We start from the raw sequence: 27,300 nt of genomic DNA, 5'->3' as shown, positions 1-27,300 counted from the left end.
AGGTACCACTTTATGACACAGGAAAGCAAACTTCTGCGCAAGCCTAACACCATCATATATACTGTTTAAGAAAAAATGTAAGGTCAATTAGAACTAGACTGAACTGATTTTATTTCCTTCCAAAAAGAATAGACACTAATTCAACTGTATACAGAATTTAATTTAACTATAACTATACAAGTTTCATTATATTGTCCTGTTCAAGAACTGCCTATATTAAAAAAAAAAAAAATACTGCCAAAATTCTAATGCATACTTTACAATTAAATGTTCCATCTTTCTTTCTACGCCTAATAACCTCAGACTAGAGCTACAGTGTTCAGATTAACTTATGTACGGATGAAAATTCCCTTGGTCTTAAGTGTAGTTTCATTATTACCCATGTTTTTTCCACTACCACCAAAACTGGACTCAAAAGTAAGTTTCATGGTATTAGCAATGAAAAATTTGACGAACCTTGCAAGAACAGAATTCAGAAAAAGATTAACAACAGTTTTTACTATATTAAAATGTCACATCGTTCTAAAAAATAATACTTATGCATTTCTGTGCATATTCTTATGTTTATTAATCTGTCACATTTTACTATAGTATCTGCAAATTTCTTAATTTGAACACTTGAACAAATGAGTAGTAACCACTTTTAGTTAGACCATCAAAATTCCATGAAGTTCTCTGAGAACTCCGAGTTCCTGTTTTGAAGTAAAAAGTGTCCAACGAGGTTCCAAGAATTGTCATCATTATACTCGGTCAAACAAGTTAGCCAAAAGAAAAAGACAATTTTCTTTTTTTCTGGTACGATCACTCAAACCCTACTGTTCCCCCACTTTCTATTGTTATTGCATTTAAACCTCCAAGATTCCTTACCTTGACTAAACAAAGGTGCCCATTTAGTTATTTACTGTACTGTTTTACCTAGTTGCTGTCCAGGCACACTGAAAACTCCGCACTACACTGCCAGGTCTCCAAATCCACCACTCCAGTTATTGGAAGTCTAGGTCACTGAAAAAAACAGAATTACAATCAGCAATTCTGTTTAGGTATACCACCTGATGTGGCATTATGTAATTTCATCACAAATCGTTGTAACTGAATGCAAAGTAAAGGAAACTTGAGTTTATTTAGCTTCCAATTTCTGGGAGGTCAAGAGGAACTAGGACTGCTCTGGACAACAAAAGAAAATAGACTGTGCTTACAGATCATTTTCTGCCATATTCTTTCTTTAGGACCACTGTTTTATTGTTGCCCTTTCTATTACATGGGATGTACATATTATCAGGTGTTAATAAAAGGTCAGTGCCTGTACAATACATTCTACAACTGAGCACCACTTTCCGTAACTGAACAGGCAAAGAAATTACACTGAACATCAGCATCTGGCAGTATTTCTCCAAAAAAAGTGACTAAAATGGGTTTAAATTGATTAACACTATTAAATCACATCTAATATTTGATACTACATGATTTCATTACAGCTATACGATACAATTATACAAAATGTGTTAACATCAAAGAATACAACCAAAATTAAGATAGCAAACAAAACCTATATAACTTTTTTTCTTTACAGGAAAATACTTTTGAAGTATGCATGTAACTGCCCATTCTTTTAAAGAAAATCTACCGCAAGCAAAGTTATCAACCTCCAGAAAAATCACACATAGCATTACTACGCATATCCCCAAAAAGTGTACAATATGCACACTTGGAAAATACAAAATTAAAAAAATTGTAAGCAACAGGTGAGCTTCATATTTATAAGAACGTGAAAAGAAGTCCAATTTTAGCACTGTTGTATAAAGAATTGTCTTTTTTGATGCAAGTCCATGAACTGACCCCTCCGGTTGAGGCCACTTTACAAAACACCGTGTTCTTGAAACGGGATTACAGAGCAAGGTAGAGCATCTTAGCAATGTCACCTTAAAGTTTTTTTTTTGTGGGGTTTTTTTTTGCTTTTTATTTACTACTTATCAAAACACGTCCTTTAGGTTTGTAGGGTTCTTTTTTTAAAATTCTTTCCTAGAAACAATATACAAAGGGGAGGCATATTTATTTCCAATTCATACTCCTGTAAGATGCTTTGAGTTCAAGAACTTTCTCCTCCAACTTTCACTGGTTGTTTTTGGCCTTAGCATGTGTTAAGATGTGAGATTTCAGGTTAGTTGATTGCGCAAACTTCTTATTGCAGCCATCAAATGGGCAAACATAGGGCCTGTCGCCAGTATGAATTCGCACATGTGTGCGTAAATTGAAGTCCAGTGAAAAACGCTTTCCACATCCTTCAAACGTACACTGTTGAAAGGAAAAGACATACTTCATTAGTTAACAAAACAGTACTCATTTCAGTCATTGACTAGAACCATATTCCTCTTTAAATCACTAGACTGCACAAACATGAAGCTAGATGCTGAAGATTATTATAGGTGAAGCTGTGGGCATCACTTGTAAACTGCATTAAAAATTAAAATTAATACTTCACAGTGTTTTACCACAGCAGTCTATCTATTTTCGAATGCTTTCACTAAAACCACCTTCTCTGCATCTGAAACAGTATTTTGCTATACCCTAGTAGAAAACAGAAACAGTGTTTCACATCAGAATTTCCCCCTTTCAGTGACAACTGCAACGATTTGCTCATTTTACCAGCTTTACTTTTAAGATGGGCTTGGAATACATGTTTAGCGGTAATATTTACCACACGGCAGACCCAGCACACACATCTAAGTGAACGCCTAAGGACTGCAAATCAAGTTTCTGAAATAACTTACTTAACCATAAATAAGTAAATAAAATCAACAAAAACTAACGTATCTTAACTATGAATACCTGTAAAGAAGATTTATAAGCCAGTATCATATGAAGTAGGCAGGGGACCTCTGGTGGCAGAAGCTCATGTGACTTGATATGAATGGAAAGAGATTCAGTGACTACCATCATTTTGCTTAAAATTGATTAATACCCGCTACTGAAAATTAGCGTCATGAGTCAACTGAGCAAACAGCTGCAAGTCTCAGTTACCCACAAGTGCTAAGTTGAAAAGATGATGAGGAGAAAGAGACATTTTCCTTAATCAGTAGTAACTGCAGACTTCATTTTTAAAGTGGGTAACTTTACATCATATTTTGGAAGGTATGTCCCATGTACATACAATTTGGTAATTTCTAACAAAAGCCCAGGGAAATAGTTAAACGATAGCCTAATTAGCTTAAGGGCACTTCCCATTTTTAAGGTGATGGTTCAGTGCCTCGTCTGATTTTAGAAAAAACATAGTATTCCCAAAATCATATGGAAGCTAGGTTACAGTTACAGTTTACACATTTTCACCAAATAAATTGTGGTACTTAAGACTGGAGGTTAACAGTACCTGAAAGGGTTTCTCTCCGGTATGAACTAGCTGATGTCGCTTTAGTTTTGAGCTCTCCACAAAGGCCTTGCCACATTCTGCACATACGTGTACTCGAGGGCCATGAGTGTGCAGATGCTTCCTCATGGCAGAGTTGTCCCTGAACATCTTTGTGCAGCCCTTAAAAAGAACAGTGAAACTCAATTAGTAGATAAGCTAGTTCTGATAAAAAAAGGTTTTATCTGCTAAAGTACAGGCTTTTGAAAATGCTTTTATATCCTGAATACTTTCTTAAAAGTTGGCCCTGAAAAGGAGACCCCTTACATTTATTTTAAAAAAGCAATACCAAGAAAACTAATCATTTGAAAAGCTGACCAAAAAAACCCACAATCCCAAACAAAAAAAACCCCAAACCCCTCTCTTCACTTAGTATTATTAACCATGTACAGTCAAATGAATAATAGGACAGTCTCATGGAGAAGATGCAGCTCTGAAAGAAGCAAATGAATAAACCAAACAAAAGCACTTACAGTTTCAGGGAAAAAAAGAGACAAAACAAACAAAAGACAGAATGATAGTTCATGGATACCTATGGTATATACACTTGAATGTGCTATATTCTGAGTACTACAATATGCAATATAGTCTCTAATATACCACAGATTATTCTCTAGTACCAATTTGTATGTGCACCACTCCATCTCCCAACATTCTGTCCTCTTCCTTCTCTGCCCTTCTCATTCCTGAGAAGAAATGGAGCAAGAGGGTTTCCAGCACATAACAGCTTACAGAAACTACCTTGTCCAAACTGGCAGCAGCAGATTGATCACTACTACCTTGAGATATAAGGAGGTTGCCACTGCTTCTACAGTTTAAACCTACAAAGTGATAGTGGGCAACTGAACAAGATAAGAGAATCTCTGAGTTAGTGCCAACTCAACCTAAAAGCAAAAGATACTCACATTAACTCAGGTACAGCCATTGGAAGTCTTAATCTGGGGTTCATGCTGCATCGACACAGAATTACTACTTTTGATTCCAGAGTACACTTAAGCCAGAAGTGACCCGGGGCTCTCTTTCCCTTATCTTTCTATACCTTTTTTTCACCTTTTAGTGACAATCAATAGACATCTATCGTATGTTTTATAAATGTCTTCCTCAAGGCTCAAAATCCCTCATAAAATCCTGTTAACAACCATAAATTCTATCTGTACTCCCAAATGATGCTGTTTAAACTTACATTAAACTAGTCTACCAACATCACTATGTTATGAGCTATAAAATTCAACAACAGAACATTAAACTGCTAATCTTAAGTTCTGCAGGCTTCCTCTTTGGAAATTATTTTTTTCAAAACTAATAACCATATTTAAATATGCCTTATTTCTTAAAAAAGGGGGGAAATGCCACTTTCAGGAAGAGTTCTCTCCAGGCACTAGAATTTCTTTGGCTAATTTAATAACTGTTGTGCCATCATTCATTGCACATAACAGAACTGGGTGGGGCAAAGCAGCACCAAAATAAACATACTATCAATTTTTTTTGCATTTATTTCAAAGTCCCTGCTTGCCTCTGAGAGGAGCAGTTACATATTCTACAATATTTTTTCTTCTTTAAACTGAAGTAATAAATGAACAAAGCCTAGAAACACTAGAAGAGAGAAAATGGAAGGACAGAATATTCTTTTTTTTTCCCTTGTTCAGATGAAGTTGAAGCTATGAGAAAGTAAATCAAAGAAATGAAGGCAGCATTCCTCAGTATTATAAGAAGTAACTGTTCCTGTATCTCCACATACTATACTACACTACAATAAAAACATGACACTTGTAGAATGTGAAGAATTGGAAATCAATATAAGCACAAAGAGGAATCCAGCAAATTCCTTAGACTATGCCTGTCAGAAAGAAGGCTTCTATTCATGCTCTCTAATGTGTACTATTAGCTATCTGCCCTGATTATTTGCTAGGCTCACACTTATCTAGACCAGAAGTCAGCAAGATTGTATTTGTCTTTTTTTGTTACAGACTAAGTCAGCTAACAGAAGCTCTACAAAAGCTGGATAATGCAGTAAAGCTAGATGCTACCAATCTAGGTGACTGGCAACATTTATTCAAGACAGAGGCCTCCCCACTCCCAGTGGGTCAGAATCACATCTCCAAGATGCCTCTCTCTCTTTTTCCAAGACAATGCACCTTCCAGCTCTGTGGAATGTAATTCAAAGTCTTCCAACAATGCTGACTTTGGCATCTGCACCATAAATTGCTGATTCCTGATCTAGACTCCAAATCTGTCATAGTTTCCAAGCAAGGATATATAGATCTTAGGAACGTACTTTGAACAGCTTTCAGAACATTCTTTCAAGTATGTATTCTTGGGTGGCAGGAAATCACAACAGTAAAACCAGCATGTTAGGGACTGTGCATCATGGTTACCAGAAGATTAGGGATGCACTAACCTTAAGACAAGGAATGGGAATAATATATTATTCAGTGAAAGGTTTTTAAGGAAGCCTCTAAAGAATAATAACTAAAATACAGTTAACTGAGCGTAGTCTATTAACAGTAAGATACTTTAGTTATTCATTCTCAAGAGAAAACATCAATACAAAATTCTGGTCTACAAATTACTACCTACTCAGAAGCTGAGCACTTCACTTACTTTGTGAGGACAAGCTATCGTTCGTGGAGCATCATCTTCTTTAATTTTTCTTGGTTTCATTCTTAAAGATAAAAAACAAAAAAAATTAGTAGAAAAACATTGGTGGATAGCTCTCTTCCTGTAACTGCCTACATAATGCACACATTTATTCAATAGTATTACGTGCATCAATAGCACTCAGTTTAATATTTTCAAAACCTTCATAACATTAACAGTGTAATTTGGCATTTGGAAATTTCAGCTTTTCCAGAAGGACCTCTCAAATACAGAATAAGACATTTAATACTACCTTCCTAGTCCTTTGAGTATGTGGAAATAGAAGGTTTTTTCCTGACTTACACTAATTATAATTAGGAGGTTTTGTCTGAAAACTCAATTTTTGTTGTGCCAGTACCCATGTGGCCTATTTATCTTCACTTCCTCTCTATCCCTGCACCAGGACATGAATGACAGAGTAGCCTCAATCATTTTCACCACACAAGACTTCAGAAGAAAACCCTACAGATGCAGGGAAGGCAGGCAAGTTGTAGAATCTAAGTAGACAATGTAGACATCTGTTAGAACAACAGAAACTGCAATTATTCTTACTTTAAGCTACTGTACACATGGATTCCACTCTTGGCAACTGACAAGCAATCATCTATTTACTCTTGGTCACTGACAGGGATCTTCATCACTACATTATAGGCGCCATTAGTCTCCATTGACTACATAAGGAGCCCAGCAAACTATTACTTGCATGCGTTAGGTGTTTCAAATACAGTGAGACTCCCTGTAGAAAATAATGTTAGAACAGTCCTGCTGTAACAACCACCTGTCTGAATGTCAGAGAAGAGTCAGCTGTGTGGACACTATTCCAGCGAAGTGCACTGCACTTCCACCTACATTTATTTCTCAAACCTGTAGTGCTGTCTTCTAAAAAATAAAATTAAAAAAAAAGCTTATCTCCACCTCATGGTGGAGGTAGGTACCTGTAAATAAATGCACCTCATACCACTGAGAATTCACTTAAATAAGTGATGAGATTTTGCGCATGCCAAAACCTTGCTGTAGAAGGGGAGCTAGTCTGTTTATGTGACTTCCTCAACAACTTTCCTGGTAATACAGTACAAGATAGGTCTGTATGACAAGATAGCTATGTATCATATCTGCAAGTTAAAAATGGAAGGTTTTCTGATGTACTCTCTATCTTAATTAAACAGAGATGAGTGGCTTGAATTTAACAAAAGAATTAGAATTTCAGGATCATTATTCTTAACATTAAGAAGCAGAGGAATCTGTTGCTATCCAAGACAGTTTTAATCCCCGTGAGTTCAGTTCCTGGAAACAGATATGGAAGAACAGGGCCGGGGCAAGAGATTTCCAAGTAGTGCACACATGTTTTGGGGTTTTTTACATGCATTTTTAATAATTGATCTGAGACTGGCTAAACAGCAACTTCGAAACATTCAAAACAATTCCCAAGAACTGTAGGGAAAATAAGCTAAAATTCTTCCAATTTGACTGCATAAGCGTTTGTGTCTTTGCAGGCAGGGTCCAGTCTTCTTTAGTACTGTCACATTCCTATGCATATGGCTGAAATCTGCTGTTTCACCTGCCTCCTTCATGTGGACAGGTGAGAGAGGACAGCAACAGAAGGCCTTGTGAGGCTGAATTAAGGCAAGAGCAGTAAAAAACCTCTCAGAGAGGTCCTGAGGACTGGATCCAGGAAAATCTCCTTATAACTGCCAGTGGAATCTTATGTGATGGAGAAGTCTCCTTTGGCTCTGTGGGCTATCATTTGTCCCTTGAACAATCTGACTCCTCTCAGTATTGCAGACATAGCACAGTTCAAGTGATCACATACGGACTAAAGCACTTGACAGTTAGCCACTTCACAGACACAACATTAAACCCCAAGGATTTAGAGGCTGCGTTTGCTCTTTTCTCTAAATGGACACTTAGGAAACTCCTTCTGGCTCAGCATCTCCAGACTACACTGAATATGTACAGTGCTAACTGAAGAACACTGCAGTCTCCTGCAGGGTTAAAAATACAGATGTGACAAAAAATATGGAAGCTGGAAAGTATCATATCCAACAATCTCCTCATTTACAGATACTAACAGCTCCTAGAGGACAGGTGTGAGGTATTTGTGTAGACAAAGCTCCTCTTGCACCATCACCAGCAGCATACCTAAACATTTCATCAATTTAAAGGCAGAAACATCCTGAACTCTATCTGTTCCTGTAGACCAGCCTCTTTATTATCTTAATCTTCCTGATAACTTTTCTTTTTTCACGATTACAGACCAATTTAGATGACCTTATTGATTAGATTTAATTTATATAATCCAATTGGAATACAGAATGGTTGTGCTGTTTAGTTTACACAGCCTCTTTGAGTAAAGTATTAAATACCTAAATCCAAACAAGTGTTTGGGATTAACCAACTACACTCTCAGTGGGGTTCTGGACTGATAGTCCTACAGGTACTGAGGCTATAGGAAAACACACACACAAAAACTTTCTCACAGTACCCCTACAGAAAGCATTCAACTAGCCTTTGCATGGGATTCTCCTTACTAGTCTCTACAATTTTTACAAAAGGAAAAGGCACAGAGATGAGTGACTGTTATGCCAAAATGGACACACAGAGAAGAATGCTCTGACAAGACGGGACATGAGAGAACATAGTGCCACGGTTTAATGCCATTAGAGATCAACACCCTTAGGGGACAAAGCTGGTGCCAAAAAACACCTCCTTTACTTCTAACTCTATCAACTTGTTAAATGTTGGCTGAGTCATTCCCCCAGCAAAAAAAATACACAGAGCAAAAAACTCCTAGGCTCAAGATCTGTGTCAGTGACATCATCAGAATGAGTAAAATCACTATTGCTCTGAAGTCTTAACTGACCACCTGTAAAGGGAGAGACTAGACACAAGAGATGTGGTAAATAGCTTTAGTGGGCAGCGCCTGCATTTTTTACACTTGGCATAAGATCCCACTGATCACTGTGTTAAATCCTATTTGTAACTCTTGTGTCTTGCCTCTGGTATTAAGTCAATCTTTAAGAAAGAAATGCTACAACAGTGTCATCTGTGACAGGCTGCTGAAGTAGAGTGAGAAGGTAAACATCCGGGCCAGTGTAGTCAGAAAACTTCTACATCAGTGTAGTCGGGAAGTTTGAGGAACTAATCACAGCTGAACTGGATGGTTAGACATGGGACAGACTGGAGCTTGGACATAAGCCGTACGTTTTTCAGTTCAGTGTCTGAGCAGGCATGTAACATTATGAGTGTCCATTCTGGAATAAGCTGACTTTTTCATTTTCAAGCTTTGTTTCTAAAGGGAGGAGTTATCAGCCCAGCAGTGTACTTCAACGTACAAACATTTAGTCCCTATTGACTACAAAATGACAATAAAGTTTAGCTGATAAAGGGGCAGATCTTAAATCTTTTCATTTCTCCTGGAAGTATGGAAAGTGGGCAACTTAAGCTTAAAATGAGGAAGAAGACTGTGTAGAAGCACAGGGTTCACAGGCAACCAGGCTATTGAACAAAACAGAAGCAGACACTTCAACAGGAAGAGGTGGCAAACAGTGTCCAGGTTGTATCTCAGTGCCACAGGCAGCAAGAAGCTGCTGGGCCTTTCATACACTTGGATTGAAGGCATGAGGGCACGTACACCACAGGCACAGCTATAACAGATCATTTTGTCAAAAATGTCATGTTGCTCACAAGGCTGTGGAATCCATATAAACAATCACTCAAAGAAGAATTTAAAGACTTACATATTCAAATGTATTAGAAAAAAGATTTTGGTCTTACTTTAAAATTAACTTTCTGCAAAAGGAGACCAGACTAGAACCTGGGCTGTTGATCTTAAATTACACTGTTGAAGGTAGCTCTTGCTGGTGGTTATAGACTTTTGGCTCCCACCCAGTAGAGCATCTCTACAGCTCCGTCCAAGTTTTCTTAGCCTGAAACATTAACCAAAAACAGAACTCTAACACATACCACTATTTAAAACAACTATAGACACATACATTAATACCTGGGTGGAACTTTTGCAACAGCTGCCTTTGCAGAAAGTCAATTTACATGACAAGACCAGAATTTTCATTTCTGCAGTGAGTTCATATGGGCCATGCCCAGTAGTAGCAACTGCAGACTAGCTAACTGTGAAAAACCAGCAAGTGTACCTTTTGGATCAAGGCAGTGAGACACTGTGATTAAAGTCCAAGTCTTTTAACTTGTATTGGGGGGTGGGGGCATGAAGGGACGGAATAGGGGACTGCAGCAGGAAGGTGTGCAACCCAATAGCTTCACAGAATGAGCTCCATAAAAGCACACTCTTATCCATGCATAAAGATTGAGTGAAATACCAGGTATTAAACCACTCAGTACCTCAAAATAAAGCAACCAACTCTGTAACTGTGCAATATCAGGAAGTAACAGCTAACTACCTCCTTTCATCTGCCCAGCTGAACTGAAAGAATGGTACCTTGAGAGAACCAATCCCCACCCCAAACTTCTGTCAATCTCCACAACCTGTTGTCTTGTAGATAGATCCAGTTTTAAAAGTTAGCCACAGAAACAGTGTTAGGGCTAGGAATAAAGAAAATCCATAAGTCAAAAAACAAATAACAGCATAGAACTTCCCCTTTGTTCCATCATCTCACTTTTTTTGCCTCTTAAATTTTTGTGCTCTCACATCCTTTCTTCTCCCTCTATACATAAATCTGACCTAAAAAGCATTCATTACCCTCTCTCAGACAACTCCTTCGACATATTCTAGAGGTCTCTGATGACCAGCAGTGGTATTCACCTGTGCCGATGAGTGCATCGTTAAGAACAGTTAGGAGAAAATTAGTCTGTATCATCAGCATCACTGCCACTTCTGATCTGCTCCCTCACTCTGCCATTTCCCTAATACTGCCCTGCTGAGGCAAACAACATGAGCGTCATGGCCCTATGCTGCTGCAAGAATTCATTTGTGCTGAAGAACTCCTGAAACTGGCTAGACTGGCTTTTGGATAAATGGACAAAAGGGGAGTGGCACAAGGCGTCCTAGGAACTATCTGCAACCAAAGAGCCCACAGCCAGTGTCTTACCATGCTTTGGTCACAGTTAGGTAGGAAAATGTCTTAAAAGGAAAAAGTTCTCTTCCAGTCCAAGATTCTGGCAAAAATAATTACTAGTGTTGTCCCAGTTATGAAGAATATTACATGTGTAAACAGAGAGAGTGACCTTTGCAGTGTGGTACAGAGCAAGAGACTTCCCCTCCCCTAGAAGAACACTTTGTGTAAAGCAATTGTCAATTTACTGCACTTTAAGCTTCTCTGTAACAAGAGCAAAACTAGTAGAAAAGCATACATCTTATAAAGAGGCCTAAATCATAAATCTAGGTGACTATAACGCTTTGTCACTTTTAAGAAAGGTGTCAAATTTCAAACTCTCATGCAGCTTCCTCTTCTTTGTTTTCTGTCCATTTTGGAAAGTGGATAGAAAGGAAGGGCAGTCCTCACAGTGGCTCTCCTTCAGAAAAGGTACTAAGAACAGAAGATAAAGCCATGGAGAGTAAAGTTTTTACCACTAGGACCCATTACTGTGCCAATTTCCTAGCTATAGCATACCCCCCTCTTATTTCTTAGTTTTACTGATGCCTCTATTCTGCTTGCTTTAGCCAGTTCAGTCATGTATCTGTCTGGAGGGTAAGAGGGAGGGAGAAATTATCAGGGATATCCTTTTTAGCGGCTTTGTTTGAGGGAGGTTGCCATATGCACCAACTAGAATGTCTGCTACTTCCCCAAGCTTTTATTGCCAAGCAGTTATGACTTCTTCACAGCTAACTACAGAATTACTTGTAATCAATTTAGACTTGGATGAAACATTTCTTTCACTTCAAGGGACTTCCAGTGTGCCCGTCAAAGGTATAAAAATCGTAAAATGGTAATTTACTAGGTTTTATTTCTTTCTGAGCAGATCATTCACACCTAGTATTTCACATTCTGATATGACTGCCTAAAAGAAATCCACAATTTTTTTTAATTTCACTTTTAAAGCATACTAGAGAAAATGCATGAGTCCTACAATAGAACCAAATAATTTGTAAAAGGTGATAAATTGCCTAACCAGGTATATTTTATGGTCATTTCTCATGTGTAACTGAACACATCTTAATGTTCTGACACAGCTTGTTTGTTCACAGTGTTTTCAGTAGTTTTAGAATGTACAAAAGCCTTTCCAGGAAAAAATATAAGAGTTCCCGTTAAAGGATCCGGATTCCTGCTACATGACTCAATGACAAATGCACTAAAAAAAGCAGCGAAAGACAATTGTATCACAAGAGACTGTAACTGCTCACGCTGCTAGTGCCACCTAGCTGCTGAGCAGCAGTGGTATCCCTTGCAGATACTGCAGTTTAAAAAAAAAACAAAACAAAACCACAAACAATTAGAGGGCTGCAGAGCTACAGAGGACTTGCAAGCATCAAGTCCACTCCTGCCTTACCTCTCACTAACCAGACCGTGATCACAACTCCAAAACCTTGCCTGAAATCTGTTACCACTCAAATTCACGCTTTGCCCGCTTAAACTTAACCTCAGAACTTTGTTCCTAAGAATCGATGCAAACTCCTCAGTCAATTTACCCTTGATCAAAGTAAGCTGCATGGTTATAAACAGTGAATCTAGCCTGGTTTTGAGTAGCTGATTCCTACAGATGTGTAGTGAGATTCTTCCAACTGCCTTAATGAAAACAGGAAAGCAACCCAAAATAATTTGCTCTCAAATGCACAAAATACACTCAGCATACAATTTTACTAGCCAGTTCACGTCTCCTTAAATGTGGACTGTGCACAATTCTTTTTCAAAGTCATCAAAATACGAATTTGTTACTCTAAACCTTACTTACAGCACATGAAGCTACTTACTAAGCTTAAAAGTAACAATTTCAACTTCACATGCTGCTCAAAGTTTTCAGAATACAGCTACTGAGAATTTCAAAATTCTGGATTGTAAAGCAACCAGCAATGCTTGAAACTTTCAGAGAGAACTTTACACTAAATAAACACATTCTTTTAGCACGAACAACTGCATTCCTAGGACCTCTAAACCCAATTCCAGTACATGTAAACCCAGTTTTTTCTTCCAGTTTGCCAGGCAAGGTTTCTAACAATATTGCAAACACAGCAATCTAGATCAACAAGGCAAATGATCAGTATAAAAATAGGCTTATAGATATCAGTGCTTGAATTCATGTTATTAGCTAAAAGGAGTCCCTTCAATACGCTTCACTGCAAGAGGACCAAAACCTTAACAAGCAATACTCAAATTCCAATACACCCATCTTCTTCAGCCTCAGCTATACACAATCATTTAAGATCTAACATAAAACTAACACAGTTTTCTTTTTCATTTTCCTTTTTTTTTTTTAAGGCAAGAGCAAAAGTTTGACAGTCATCAATTCTGACCAAGAAATCAAAAAACCTTTCTTAAAAGATGCTTGAAGTTTTCACGTATCTACAATTAAGCTATCAGAACAATTCTTCATAGGTTTTGAGCAACTTGGGGATATTGCTAAAGGTCATGTCCCCCCAAGCTGCTTACTCTACCAACATACATTTGTCTTATGACTGACATAGATTACATTTTATCTGCTGTACAGAAATATATTAACAGAAAAGTGACTGTAGACATAGAACTCAATCTTTCCATCATCTGCTACAAATTCTAGCTCTAGAACTCCCTAGAACATTCTACCATGAATTAAAAAAAGTGGCAATTTTAAATTAGTGCCAGCTGCCACTAATTTCTCAACAGAAAACTTAACTAAAACCCAAAGATGCAGTACATTTTACAGTATTAAGAAATATAAAACAGATCCAATAGAAACAATCTGGTTATTTCAAAAAGCCCAAATCCTGGCAACCATTTCAAGTATTCAAACCAATCTGGAGAAAAATAATCAGTATTTGCATGGAGAATACCCTATGAGAAACTATTTAATCTTCCTAACAGAAGATAGCTATTCAATACCTAAATGTTTAATAGAACCAAAGGTTTCAGTATATTTTGAAATAACTGGGAATACCATTCTAAGCACATGATGAGCAGAAATGCGTAAGTAACATTTTAGAATTAGAACACTATGTACACTCAGAGTATCACTTAAACATTTCTTTCACAAAAAATTGTATTAATGTTTCAGCAGGTCTCAGAGGAACACATAACCACTTTGATCAACAATAGTAAAACAAGTAATCACAGTATCAATAGCTAGAACCACCCACCACTTTAGATAAACCCCTGTGTTCAGTTGTTTGTGATGTGTTTTTATACATTTTCAGATCAGATAGCCTGAAGCAGGGAGCAAGCCCTGCAAAACTATCTTACTAGGAGCCTTCAAAATCCATAGTTCTATGGCTCTGCTGAAACTAATTGTGGGAAAAGGCTGTGCTGGCAATACTCTGGCACAAACACACTGAAGAGTAACAGAACAAGCTTGTAAAAAGCAGCAGGATCCAAGAGGTGGAACAAGAGCAGATGCACCCACTGGACACCAAGATCCACTTAACCAAGAAACCAGACCAGAACTTCTCTCAACAGTCCCTGCTCTCTAGCAACTAGCTGAAAAACCCAGTGGTAAAAAAAAAAAAAAAAAAAAAAAAGCACGCACACTTCTTCCTCTACTAGTTGACCCAGGAAGTAAGAGTAACAGCATCTGACCATCCACCTGCTCTAAGTTTCAGAATTGTGCAACAGAGCTCTGAAGAATAGCCAGCTGGTAACAAAATGAACACGAGCGTAGCTTCATGCATACGTTTTGCTTTCAAAATGCAAAAACTCCTAACAGCAGCTGCAGGAAGCTAACAGTTGTGCTCATTATTTGGACACAGCAGCATGAACGCTGCCCATGCACTGGCTGGAGGAGTACGCCTTTGGTCATTACAAGCAGACAAAGCAGGGGACCAAGTCAACGCTGCAAAGGCGACCCTAACGTCGCAGCTTCCCTGTGCCAAAGCAGACTTCTCCGGTGACCTCACGGTTGCCCTCTGGTGGCCACCGGCTGCCCTAAGCACTAGGTACCAGAGCCAGGGGCTCGGGGATTGGAGGGGGGCGGGGAAGAGACACATGACACTTTCGGTACTCCGCCGTAGAACAGAGCTTCCCTCACTTCACCTCTATTTGAAAGTAAAAGTCACCTTGTAACTCAGGTCAATCTATTGACACGTAAACGAGGACAATTCTGATTCACTAGAGGAAATCCAAGCAGTAGTTACCAATTGTGAAACTGGAATTACCAGTGGCACTTGAAAGTGCAAGACACATGTGACTCAGTAAAAAGAAGTTTAAAACCTAGAGCTTCAGAAGCAGGTGAAAAAGAACAGTAGTGGCAAACTAAATGCTGTAGTCTAGCCTTCTTTTATTGAACAACCCAAATGCAGCATTCCACTTATCAGATCCTTTTGGTGCTGAAGAATCAAAGGCTACTCACATGAAAGACACATTCTGTCATGTTAAAGATGCAGTCTATCAATGTATTTAGGTACTGTCTTACCCAACAGAACAAAGACCAGAAATCATTTAAGAAGTCACTGCTGAATATAAAACCGAGTTATTTTAACACAGCATCAGCTACTCTGCTCTAAGTCCCTTGTTTTAGAAGATGATTAAATGCAGTAATAAGCCAAACTAAAACTACTATTTATTTTGCCTAACAGTTTCATAATTAAACCAGTGAAAATAAAACCATTTTAGTTTTAAAATAATTTCTTCCTACTTACCTAGCAAATTCAGCCAGTTGTTTGGGGTCTGAGAGGTCAATGCCAGGTATTCCACCAGGAGGAAGTTTCTTCCCTGTCATGTACTCTGAGTAATCTGGAGGAGAATTCTCTCCAATGATCTGCTCTTCCACCACTGTTTCATGGTCAATATCTTTTTTATCATCTGAAATACACAAAATACTGAATTCAATACATACTAAAGATCAAAACAACATGTAAGTTATTAGGCTGCATCTCAATACAAATTCGCTATTGCTGCATACTTAGAAGAATACTTCCAGTTTTCCACCCTAATTGTATAGAGCAAAAAGACACCCATACAGTTACATCATGAAGAACACAGAAAGAACACAAGGGGTGACAAAAAAAGCACAGAAGTCACATATCTACTTAAACACAAACAAATAAGGAAACAAGTAGAACAATCCTATGAATGTTGGCTGCATTTGAAAGATAATGCTCTCTTCCTGAAACAATGCCTAAATTTAATTCCCTTAACCTCTCCAAGACTAACCTTCACCATACCCACTTTGGATCTCAACAGCAGTCAGTAAAAAAGCCAGGCCATCAGAGGAGGGGCAGATACTTACCCTAAGACGTTAAGACTACTGATCTTTACTTCAGTCTTCAGACTCCCTTGACCTCCAACAGAAGTGTCACGGAGGGACAAGAAATTTAAAAATAACTGCTAGTGGGCTTCAGCACTTGCCCATAAAATTAATGGTTTTCAACACTTGCAGACAGGACTGAAAGAAAGCAAAAACCTAAATAGCATGTCTGCCTCCCAAGGGGCCTTCTTCCTTCCGTGTCAGAGGCCAGCATAAGCTCTTTCCCACTCTAGAACAGCAGATAGGGATCATTCAGAGCTTTGATCTGCACACCAGTTAAGATACTGCTATTTTATCTGCTCTAGAGCTCCTCCTATGCATTTGGGCTCAAGGACTGCACTGAAATCAGGTGGAAGACCTCCTGTTGCTGTCTACTCACATCCAGACCTTGGAACATGCCAAGACATAACGTTTTCTCTCCTCTTGCTATTTTACAACAGAAACCAGAGATGCACAAAGACAGAGAATGTTAACATCCACCTATGTTCCTCAATGCAGTGCTCACGCCAGCAGGAAGAAAGACACAGCACCTCTCCTGTTTTCCACCCTCAAATACACCTAGAACAACAGATGTGTATATGGTTGTTAACTACTCAGCTAAACGTTAATAAACTTGCCACCGCACTACTTCTCCTACTCTGTGTATGGGGAGCAGATTCTGCAGATCACTTTATACACAAGAGGCTTTACAAAAACAACAGGAAGTTTTATTTTACAGGTAGTGTTTAAGGAATGGAAATATAAGATGGTAGGACAGAAATAGTATTCCCACAATTTAAAAAAAAAAAAAAAAAAAAAGGAAAACATAAGGCACAAAACAAATGAAGCAACGTTTTTTTCTTTTTTTCCTAAATAGAAACATAGGAAATAACATTATTCATTACTCAGTAACTTTGGTTAGGAAGGAGAGGACAAGACATCTGCAAATAAAAGAAATATACTAAGGACAAATTTCTATTCAATTTGTAATGCCTGCTTTTAATGTTTGCCACTGAGCTATTTCTAGAAATGTTACTGCTAGTTTGGGGTTTAATCTGATCTACCAGATCAAATAGCAGTTCATGTATATGTTCCATGGTGAAAGAGGAAAATAGACTCCAAAGCCGCAAAGACAAAAGTGTTAATAAGAAAATACTATCTGCAGCATTAAATTGGAAATAAACTACAAAATTGACTATTGTGACAATTTTTTTGTATTCTAATCTAGTTTTCCACTCACCACAGTACCTTTCAGTCTTTACCAGTGCTTTAAAGAAAGCAACTAGATCTTCCTTAAGCAAGGATTATATGTTAAGTTTCACAGCACCTGCAGGAGTTACAAATTCCAGTCAATAAATCTCCAATGTGGCAACAATTTGTTCTTAAAAACAGAAGCTTGAGAAAAGGTATTTCGCAATGCCTACACAGGCAGAAAAGACATTATGAAGCTCAGAAGAGCACAAAACTTCTGGGAAGCTAAAAGTGACACCTTCTCCATGCTGTAGACTAGAATGAGATCAGCTGCCTTCAATGTAGCAATTTCAACAGCTACCCAGAACTTCCACTTTGACTGTTTGATGACATTCATAACAGAAGTAAGTTTTCATTTCCTGCCTCAGATCAGATGCATGAGTCAACAGGGAAATTTTGTATACATTCCTTAAGATCATCTTTCCTTCCCTAGCATAAAGGCTTGCTATTATACAATGCTTTCTTGCCATTTGAGGGCCAAACTGAAAGAAAGTCAGCCTTCAGTGCCTTTACTTCCCAAAAGCCCACCAACAGAAATCGATTCCACAGCTATTCAATTCCACAGGCTATTGGAGTAAAACATGAAAAACTATGAACATGTTGCTTTGATACAGTACAAAAAAAGAGAAAGTATCACTTAATATATTGGCAATTATGTGAAAATAAAAAGCAATCAAATCTTCCTATACCAAAAAAAAAAAAAAAAAAAGTATCTCTACAGCAGCACAAACCTGCAGTTTAAAAAGCTAATTTAAACCAGAACAACATACAAAACAGTTACCTTAAAGTGTTATGTCAGGCTAACGTCCTTCAAGACAGAATACCTGGTTCACACCAAAAGTCACATACTTTTTCAAAAGTAGCAGCAGACTTCAGTAACTCTTTAGTATCCAGATCATCCTAGTTACAGACCTTCCTATGACATTATTAACTCATTGGAAAAACAAAACAAAAACACCACACAAAACTCCCACACACTTCTTCAGAAGATGTTTGGAAGAACTTTACTGGTGTTCTCTATGCCCAAATTTATCACAAGTTTATTTGGTATCCCCTACCAACCTCGACTAGACAGCTCAAAGTTTGGAGGCTAAAGTCCAAGCAAACTTTTAACTAAGGCTGATAAGTTAACCAGTATCCTCATTGCAAACAGGGCAAGTTGACTGCTTGATGTTTTCTGCCTTCAAGCAAGTCCTGATGCCCACTACATCCAAATTACTTCCCCCTTTTCCTCTCATGAAGCATCAGAGGATCAAATATACTATATCCAAAGCAAAGCAAAACACAGAGACGCAACCCTGAAATTGTAGTGACACCTCTGGAGAAGTACAGTACAAATAAGGCATAGTAACTCCATGCAGTTTATGCCCACGTCAAACTCATGTGATGCCACCCGTACAAGCTAAACACAGGCAGAACCATGGAGCCAGTCAGGAAATTAACTGCTATATGCTATCTAATCTGCTTTGGTTTGTCCTTTAAAACCACCTGAGAGTACAGCAGACTCAAATATAAGGCATTTTGCTTACGTGTGTATTTAGCACTATTCTTACAGATCTAATGCAGCTTTCTGTAAGGAACTTGGAATAGGATTTTAGTCCTGTCTTCTGAAAGGTATTGAAGATCTGAATGCAGGTCAATCTATTAATCGCTTCATCTTCACAAAAACATGCACTACCAGTCACTGCAATAGCTATGTCCAGTATTAATCTATCTTATAAAGCTGTAAAGTACTGATTTGTTAGAGATACCACAGATACCTCCCAACATCCTACTATGCCCAATTACATTAGGATAGATACTTAGTCTAAATTGGGTTGTTCTATGTACCTGTTTAGGACATGCCCAAACAAATCTCGACGTTCAGTGTCCTTCCATCTGCACTTCTCTCACACCCTATATAGGGGCAATACACATCTTGAACTGGATTCACTCATGCACTTCAAAGCAAGTATGTCAAACAACCTTTTTCTTTTACTAAGATCAGTGAAAGTTCAGCATTTTAGCCACCCATATCTTTTGACTACCACTTAAAACACATTTGTACTGGTGAAATAAACCAGAAGTTTTAAGAGTACCAAGCCCAAGTACCAACTGATGTAGGAAGAAGCCAGATTACTGGGATAAAACTAGTAACCGCAGACTCCAAGTAACAGATCAATGACAAATCATGGAAGAATCTGTTTCCCAAGACTTTATTGATTACCTTTTGCTCTTATTACCACAGTCTCTCCATCTCTGCAGCCCTTCTGTTGCACAGAAAAATCCATCCACCTCTGAACCACATTATTGCATGCATTTCTAGAACAGTAGCTAGCTCCAGCTGACATCTTTGGAACTCCCAAGCTTTATAAGATGACCCCCTTAACTCTCAACCCAAGAAGTGTTGACAGTATTTCTGCCTCAGTTATTCTTGATTTTAGCCATTGTACTCCAATTCTAGATGCCTAATTCTCTAAGCCACCCTCATCCTCTATTACAGAGCAGGGAGAACACATTGTTATTCAAACAGTATTCCCCTGTGTAAAACAAGGAGTGCAAAAGGGAACTCAGAAGGTACACTTGGTAGCAAAGCAATGAGACCTAATCCTACAGTCTCCTCCCCAAGGTACCAAGTTAAAACACATTCTGCTTACCAACTAAAAGGATGAACAACATTTAAGCTTAATTTTCTTTTTATGATCGGTTAAACATATTTGTCTTTAGGAACAGTTGAAATGCAATTACATGATAAAGGATGTATCCACAACTGTGCAGCACACCGAGGCACTGTAATAACAGCTTCGTTATTGCTACCACATTGCAATCTCCTCAGGCGAGTTAGTTCATTGGTCATGTTTGGAAGCAAAGAACCATAATTAGCTTGTTAAATAATACAGTTATTAAGCAGACACTTCTGAATGTTAAATTCCATTTTGCACAGTATGTAATTTTTTAAACTAATCAGCTGCTAGGTTACTTTCCCTCTGATGTGCCTTGCACACAGATGGAGAACAGGTTCTTCTTTCCCCATGCCACCCATCTCTTTATTTCACACTGAGACACGGACTGACAAGAACACTGCATATATCAATAGTCATCATCTGACTTCAACATTTGTGAGACACTGTGCCAAAGCACTATGACCTTCTGAATCACCAGCATACAAGTGACGTTGACCTTTCAGGGAAGGATCCAATAGCAAGTTAGAGGATTCTAGTTTGAAGGTGGGCTAAGAGGCAACTTAACTTAGACATTCTAAGTGATGAACCACATTCATGTATTTGACTTTCAAAGCCGAAAAGATATTTAAAACAGCTGCAGGAAAATATCTACCTTATCCTCTAAGGTTCACTCGTAAAAACATCAGGGCAGACTCAATGCTTATGGATACCAAAACCCAATACTGTTGTCTTAATCAGAGTCAAAAATAGATTATCATCTTAATATTTTAAAGGAACCAGACAATCACTTTCTGCCTCCACTATGAAAAATTTTCATGTAATAAGCTCTTTACCTGTCATCACAAAGAATTTTGGCCATCCTTGATACAGGCCCACAACCAAACCTAATGACTTGTCTATCATTTATACTATGCAAGACAACTGGTGAGAAAGCAGGTGATTATTTTTCTCACCCCTGCAATCTGATAAAGTCAAATGAAAATGCTTCCTTTTTTTTTTTTAAGGCATTATAATTTAAAAGGTTTTGAAGAACCTTCTAGAAACCCAACATGAACCCCTCAAGTTTCCAAATATGGGTGCACAGCATAGGCTTCCTGGATTATCAAGAATCATTTCCAAACCATACACATAACTTCTGCGTCTTTGTCTTTCCCATCAAGGAATAGGGTACTTGAGCAGTTTAACATCTGCGGGCAATGTTAAGTTTGGTTGTGGTATTTCAGCCCTAAGCTTGCAGGCTAGCTATGCTAACAATAATAATTTAAGCCAACACCTATTTCAGGTTTGAAAGCTTGACAGAGTCAAAAGTCAATACCTACAAGCAGATGTAGTTACAGCAATAGATTCCCCCCCCTCAAAATTAAGCTCCAGCTGCTTGAAATGCCAGCATTTGGTGGAGCCTACATTTCAGCATCCCCTTCCCAAATGCTCCTGCATCTAAGAATGATTTTTGCAAGCACAATCTGACAAAACAATTTCTAATGATCTTTCCCCTCCCCCACCACTATTGTGTACCCAACCTGGAGACAGTCACTAAAGAGGATGATTCAAGTTGAATCTAGCAAAGGCACAAATAAATTCCACTTCATAAAAACAAATTTTCCTAGTACAAATTGGGGTGTCTCACTTAGAGAGTCCCATTAACTATGTACAATTTTCTAAATCCATTACAACATACCCCAAAGAAAGTAATGAGGGTGGGTATTAGACAGTATAGAGAAAACACATTAAAGGAACATTAATGTATCTACCATACACACCTCTTCAACCCTTTCAGAAAATAGAACGCCTTTGTTCAGTTCCTATTTTCACATGTGAAAAAAAGACAAATAATTCCCTTCTGAAGATCTGGAAAGCTAATCTGAACTAGAACAAAGCATTCCTGTTTCAAGCTCAACACTTTAATTAAAGTAATCATGGGTCACAAGTTTGATATCACCATAGATACCAAGGTGATAAGAGAAGTTATGGTTAAGTATAAACCGTTGCCAACAACAGTACTGCAACTTCCAGGTAACCATGTAACAAGACAAGGATTGAGTAGTCCCCTTTAATCACACTCCTGTATATTTCACAGCTTATTTCTATACATTTCAAGAGATGCCACCAGACACGTTATGCTCATTTATGGACAAAGATTTATGATTGGCTAAATTTGGTACATGTACAAGCTAATATAGCAGCACTAGAAAACAGTAACAAGTTATTAATTCACATTGTCTTCCCACACTCTGGTGAGCAAAGTGCCCTTGTCCCCAATTCAAATACCCAAGAACAGCAATATAGGGCTCATTGTTTTATCTTGATGCATGGGCTTATTTACTATTCATCTTTTGATAAATTTTTTCTAAGCATTTAAACCAGTCAATTACATCAGTGTGCAAGCAAGTCTTTAATTATGTCAAAATACAGAGGCAAAACTACTAACCTTGTTCAAAATAAAGTATGCCTGATTCTGCAGGGAAACTTCAGTATAGCTACCCTTTTGCAAGCCAGTAGTTTGTTCTGGGTCTTCCCCCCCCCAGTTTTGCTTCTTTTGGAATTTTTCTGGCAACCATTCATTCCCCTCTAAAATTTCAGAGAACAGACAAACCTCAGCATTTGACCACTTCTATAACATTCAGTAAGCTGTGTAGGAGGCATAAAAGCCTATCCAATAGGCTCAGTAAAACTCCACAACACTCTTAACTGAGCAGGTTATTGCCAAAGGTTGTTTGAAGCTGGGGGTGTATGCACACAAGGAGGGGAGGTCAAACTTAATACTTTTATTTCCCCTATGTATTTTGTGATTTTGCCTTTGGGGGGCTTTTTTGGCATTAGAAGTCAAGCGAGAATAGGTATTCTGCATCCTTCTGCATCATGGATATAACTGAGTTGAATGTAGCAATGCAATTCAATCTCCACTAAATTACAAGCGGGTATCATTCCCACTGAGCTTGCATGGTCATGCTCATAAAGAACAAAACCACAGAAATCAATAGGGCTACCCTGATGTAATAGTTGTGTACGCGGGAGGAGAATCAAGTGTATTGATCATACACACGGTTCACTTCAGTCAAGTAATAATCAGCATGCAGAAGCTCTAAGGAAGCATCCTATCAGGCACTACGAATTTCAGAGTGCAAATGCATGCTAGAAATTGTCAATTGATCTCAGTGAGGTCCTGTATCCTGCCAGCTCATGAGTCATACATCCACTCGCATTCAGCTATCTTAGGTAGCTTCCACAAACCAGAAGACTGTATTAGTTTCTATTATCTTTTTTCTTTATTGGGCGGTCAATTCTAAGAAATAAACCCCAGCAAATGGAGTTATTCAGGTTTCATACAATGATAGACAGAAGCATACAGAACCCATTCTACTAAACAGTATTTGGGGAACTCTTAAATGAAAGTTCTTTTCTTTTCATCAAGAAGCAGGGAACACTGGGCTGTCAACTAACTATATACCAGAATATACTTGCTAAGTAATCCCCTACATTTAAAAAGGGAGTAAAAATCAGAATCACCATGCTTTTCATCTCTTTAGACAATTCAGCCATCCAATAATACACTTTTCCTTCAACATTGCCCTCTAACAACTACTGGTCATTCACAAGCATCACAGAGCAAACATTTTGGGCTACATCAGAAGCATAAAGAGTTATCTCTATCTTACTAGACTCTTGAAAAATTCAAAAGAGGACAAAAAAATATGACATGCAAAATAATTACCAACCTACTATTCAAATTCATTTAAAATACATTACATGAACTGATACTATTTGACCGCTTTTTTCACATTTACATAACTTTAGCACAGACCTTTCACTACAGAGCCTAGCTGCCAGCAATACATTTTCTGTAAAACAAACAAACAAACAAAAAAACCCAAACCCAATTAGCCACTAGTAACACTTTTCTGCTGACTAAAAGGACTCTCCCCCTCCCCCCACCCATATTTTAAAGGAAGGGATCAGAAAATCGTGGCAGGTAAAAGAAGCGAGCAGGGCAGGCGCGTGTCAGGCTTATTCCAAGCCCCACAGATACTGAACACCTTCACAAGATTTTATTCCCTTTAAGAGACACTCCCACAAAAAAAAAAAACAAGTCCTCCAAAAAACATAGGCAACCTCACACAAGACGGACTCCCTGCGCCTATGTAAAAAGCCTATTTAAAGCTTTAGACCTCGCCGAGGAAAAAACTGAGCGGTCTCCGAGCCTCAACCAGAAATTGGTGCTTTCCTCCCCGCGGCTCCCAGGGACGGGGGTCTGCCTCCGGAGCGCGGAGCCACCCCTCCCGGCTGTCAGCCCCTGGCTCCTGACAAGGGGATTTCTGAAGGGCCGGTTGTTCGTGGCCGCCCCCTCCGAAGCCGGCGAGCGGCGCGGGCGGCCCCCGCGGGGGCCAAGAGGTGCTTCCCCCTCGCCGGCACCGCTGCCTTCGGCCGGGGAGGCCCCACCCACACCCCGCCCGGCTACCGCAGCGGGCCGGTACCGGGCGGCCCCCAGGCCCACCCCCGCCGGGCGAGCAGTAAAACGGTATTTCGGGCAGATCGCCGTCCCCGGGCCGGGGAGAGCCGGCGGGGCGGGCGGCGCTGGGGCGGGCGGTTCTCCTCCCCTCCCCACATAACGGTCACGGCCCGCAGCAGACGCCTCATCCGGGGCCGCCGCCCGCGCTCGGCATTAAAATGCGGCCCAATGGGGCCGCGGGTGCGCGGCGGCGGCAGCGCAGGGCGGGAGGGAGAGGAGCGGCAGGCGGGGAGCCGGCAAGGCGGCAGCGGCGGCCGGGGAGGGGAGGGGAGGCGAGGCGGGCCGGCGGCGGGCCGGGAAACGGGGGGAGAAGGAGGACAGAGGGCGCCGGGAGGCGCGGGGGGCGGCGGCCGCGGGAGGGAAGGGCGAGGGGCAGGCGTGGAGCGAGCGGCGGGGCGCCGCGGGGAGCGGCGGCGGCGGCGGCAGCGGCGGGGCGGGGACGGGGGGGGAGAAGCGAGGAGGCTGGGTTCGCCCCGCACCCTGTGCCCGCCCGCACACCCCGCCTCCCCCTGCTGCAGAAACTACGCCATTGCGGCCTAGTCCTGGAGCCAGCGGCGCGCTGCCTCCCTCCCTCTCGCACCCCCCCTCAGCCGCCGCCATCTTGGACGGCCGCCGCCATCTTTCCTTCCCCCCGCCGGAGCCGGGCAGGAGCAGCGGCGGCAGCAGCGCAGACCCCGCCATCTTTTCGGGGGAGCCGCCATACTTGCCCTGGCGATGAACATGGCGGCGCCCATCACACACATCAAAACATGGCCTCCCTTCAAAACAAAACTGTCCGAGGCGAACCGGGCAGCCGCCGGCGGGGCCCGGGGCCCGGGGAGGGAGGGGTCCGGCGCGCACTTACCCGAGGCCCACATGGTGACCGAGAACTCCCCCTCCAGGGTCTTGATCTGCACCTGCTTCTGCTCCCATTTCCTGCCGCCGCCGCCCTCGGCCCCGCCGCCGCCTCCCCCGCTCAGGTAACTCTTCTTGCTGCTCTTCTTGCCGCTGCCGCCCTTCTTAACGCGGCCCCCTCCGCCGGCCGAGGAGGAGCCGCCGCCTCCGCTCTTGCTGCCGGCGGCGGCCACGGTGACCAGGGTCTGCTCGATGTACTCGTCCTCCCCGGCGGGGGCCGGCACCGGGATGAGGATCTGGTCCTCGAAGCCGTCGTCGGCCCGCAGTCCGTCCGAGTCGTCTCCCCCTACCACCTCCTCGCGAGTCTGCACCAGGATCACCTCCTGGTGGTGGTGGTGCAGGTGGAGCTGTCCCCCGCCGCCGCCGGCCGCGCCGCCGCCCGCCCCGCTGGGGTCCCCGTCCGAGACCAGCGGCTGCAGCGCGATCATGGGCTGGTGGTGGTGGTAGTGATGGGGCGGGTGGTGCGGGCCGCACTCCTCGCAGCACTCGTCCTCCTCCTCCTCCTCCTCGTCCTCCTCGCCGCCCACCACGGTGGTCTCGATGGTCTCCACCGGGATGGTCTCCACCTCGATCTCGTGCAGCTCCACGATCTCGGCCGGCATCTCCGAGCCATCCGTGGCGATGTACAGGGTGTCTCCCGAGGCCATGGCGGGGCGAGGGGGGGGGGGGGAAAGAGAGCTCCGCGGGCGGCGAGGGGGCTCCGGTCCGCTCCCCTCGGCGGATGGTGGGGCTCGGGCTCCTCTCGCTTCCCCTCCTTCTTCTCCTCCTCCTCCTCCCCCTTCCACACAAACACCAGCTCCTCGCAGCCAGCGAGAGGGAGGCAGCCAGCCGCCAAATCCCGGCTACGCTCCCTCGCGAGACTTCCGCTGCTGCCGCCGAGACGGACCCCAGCCCCGGGAGGCCGCTGCCGCCGGGACCCGCCCCCCCGCCGCCAGGCGGCCAATCGCACCGCCCGCCGCGCCCACAGCTCACCCAGGCGAGCGGAGTAGCCTACGGGGGCGCGCCGTGCCGCAGCGGACCGCCTCCATTTACCACCGCCGGCCTATCAAAGAGCGCTGCGAACGCGGAGCAGCTCCTCCCGGCGCGGAGCAGCCAATCGCTCCGCCGCGGTGTCACCCCCCCCCCCCCCCCCCCGCCGCCGCCCGCCCTTCCCCTCCCTCTTCGTCCTTCCCCGCGCTCAAGCACCGCCCCGGCCCCGCTGCCCCGTCCTCCCCTCCGCCGGGGGCAGGCCCTGCCCTCGCCGCGCGCCGCTGCCGCCGGCGGGCGGACGGGTTCGCTCCACGAGGCGCCGGCAGGTGGCGCGCGAGCGGCCCGGCCGTTAACGGTCGGCGCGGGCGGACCGGCCGCCAGCTCGAGCGGGGCGCGGGCCGTCTCCCGGTGAGGGGGCGGGGGGTGGGGGGGGGAGAGGGGCGCCGCGCTGGACCCTGCCCGTGGCGGGTCCCCCGCACGGAGCGGCTGGGCCGGAGGCGGAGGGGGCTCCGCGCCTAAAACATCGACCGGGAGCTCCGGCCGCGTCCCGGGCGTTTCCCGGGCGGCCGGGTGAGCTCGCCCCGCGGCGGCTGGCTGAGCAGCCGGCCCGGGGCCCAGCCCTGCCCTGCCCTGCGGCGGAGGGCGGTCGGCGGGTACCC

General features: G+C 42.1%; 1 protein-coding gene across 1 annotated transcript; it reads right to left on the bottom strand.

Annotated features, from left to right (window-relative positions):
• Nucleotides 1-477: 477 nt before the first annotated feature.
• Nucleotides 478-26,707, bottom strand: YY1 (YY1 transcription factor). The gene is made up of 5 exons (XM_049828940.1): nt 25,623-26,707; nt 15,771-15,933; nt 6,002-6,062; nt 3,365-3,523; nt 478-2,292 (listed from the first exon to the last, which is right to left on the bottom strand). Exons 1-5 carry the CDS (start codon nt 26,317-26,319, stop codon nt 2,110-2,112), a joined length of 1,263 nt encoding a protein of 420 aa, XP_049684897.1. The 5' UTR covers nt 26,320-26,707; the 3' UTR covers nt 478-2,109.
• Nucleotides 26,708-27,300: the final 593 nt, after the last annotated feature.

The sequence above is a fragment of the Accipiter gentilis genome, chromosome 25 (genome assembly GCF_929443795.1).
Source record: "Accipiter gentilis chromosome 25, bAccGen1.1, whole genome shotgun sequence".
Lineage (NCBI taxonomy): Eukaryota > Metazoa > Chordata > Aves > Accipitriformes > Accipitridae > Astur > Astur gentilis.
The sequence above is the reverse complement of the archived record's forward strand: the minus strand, read 5'-3'. Positions and strand labels throughout refer to the sequence as shown.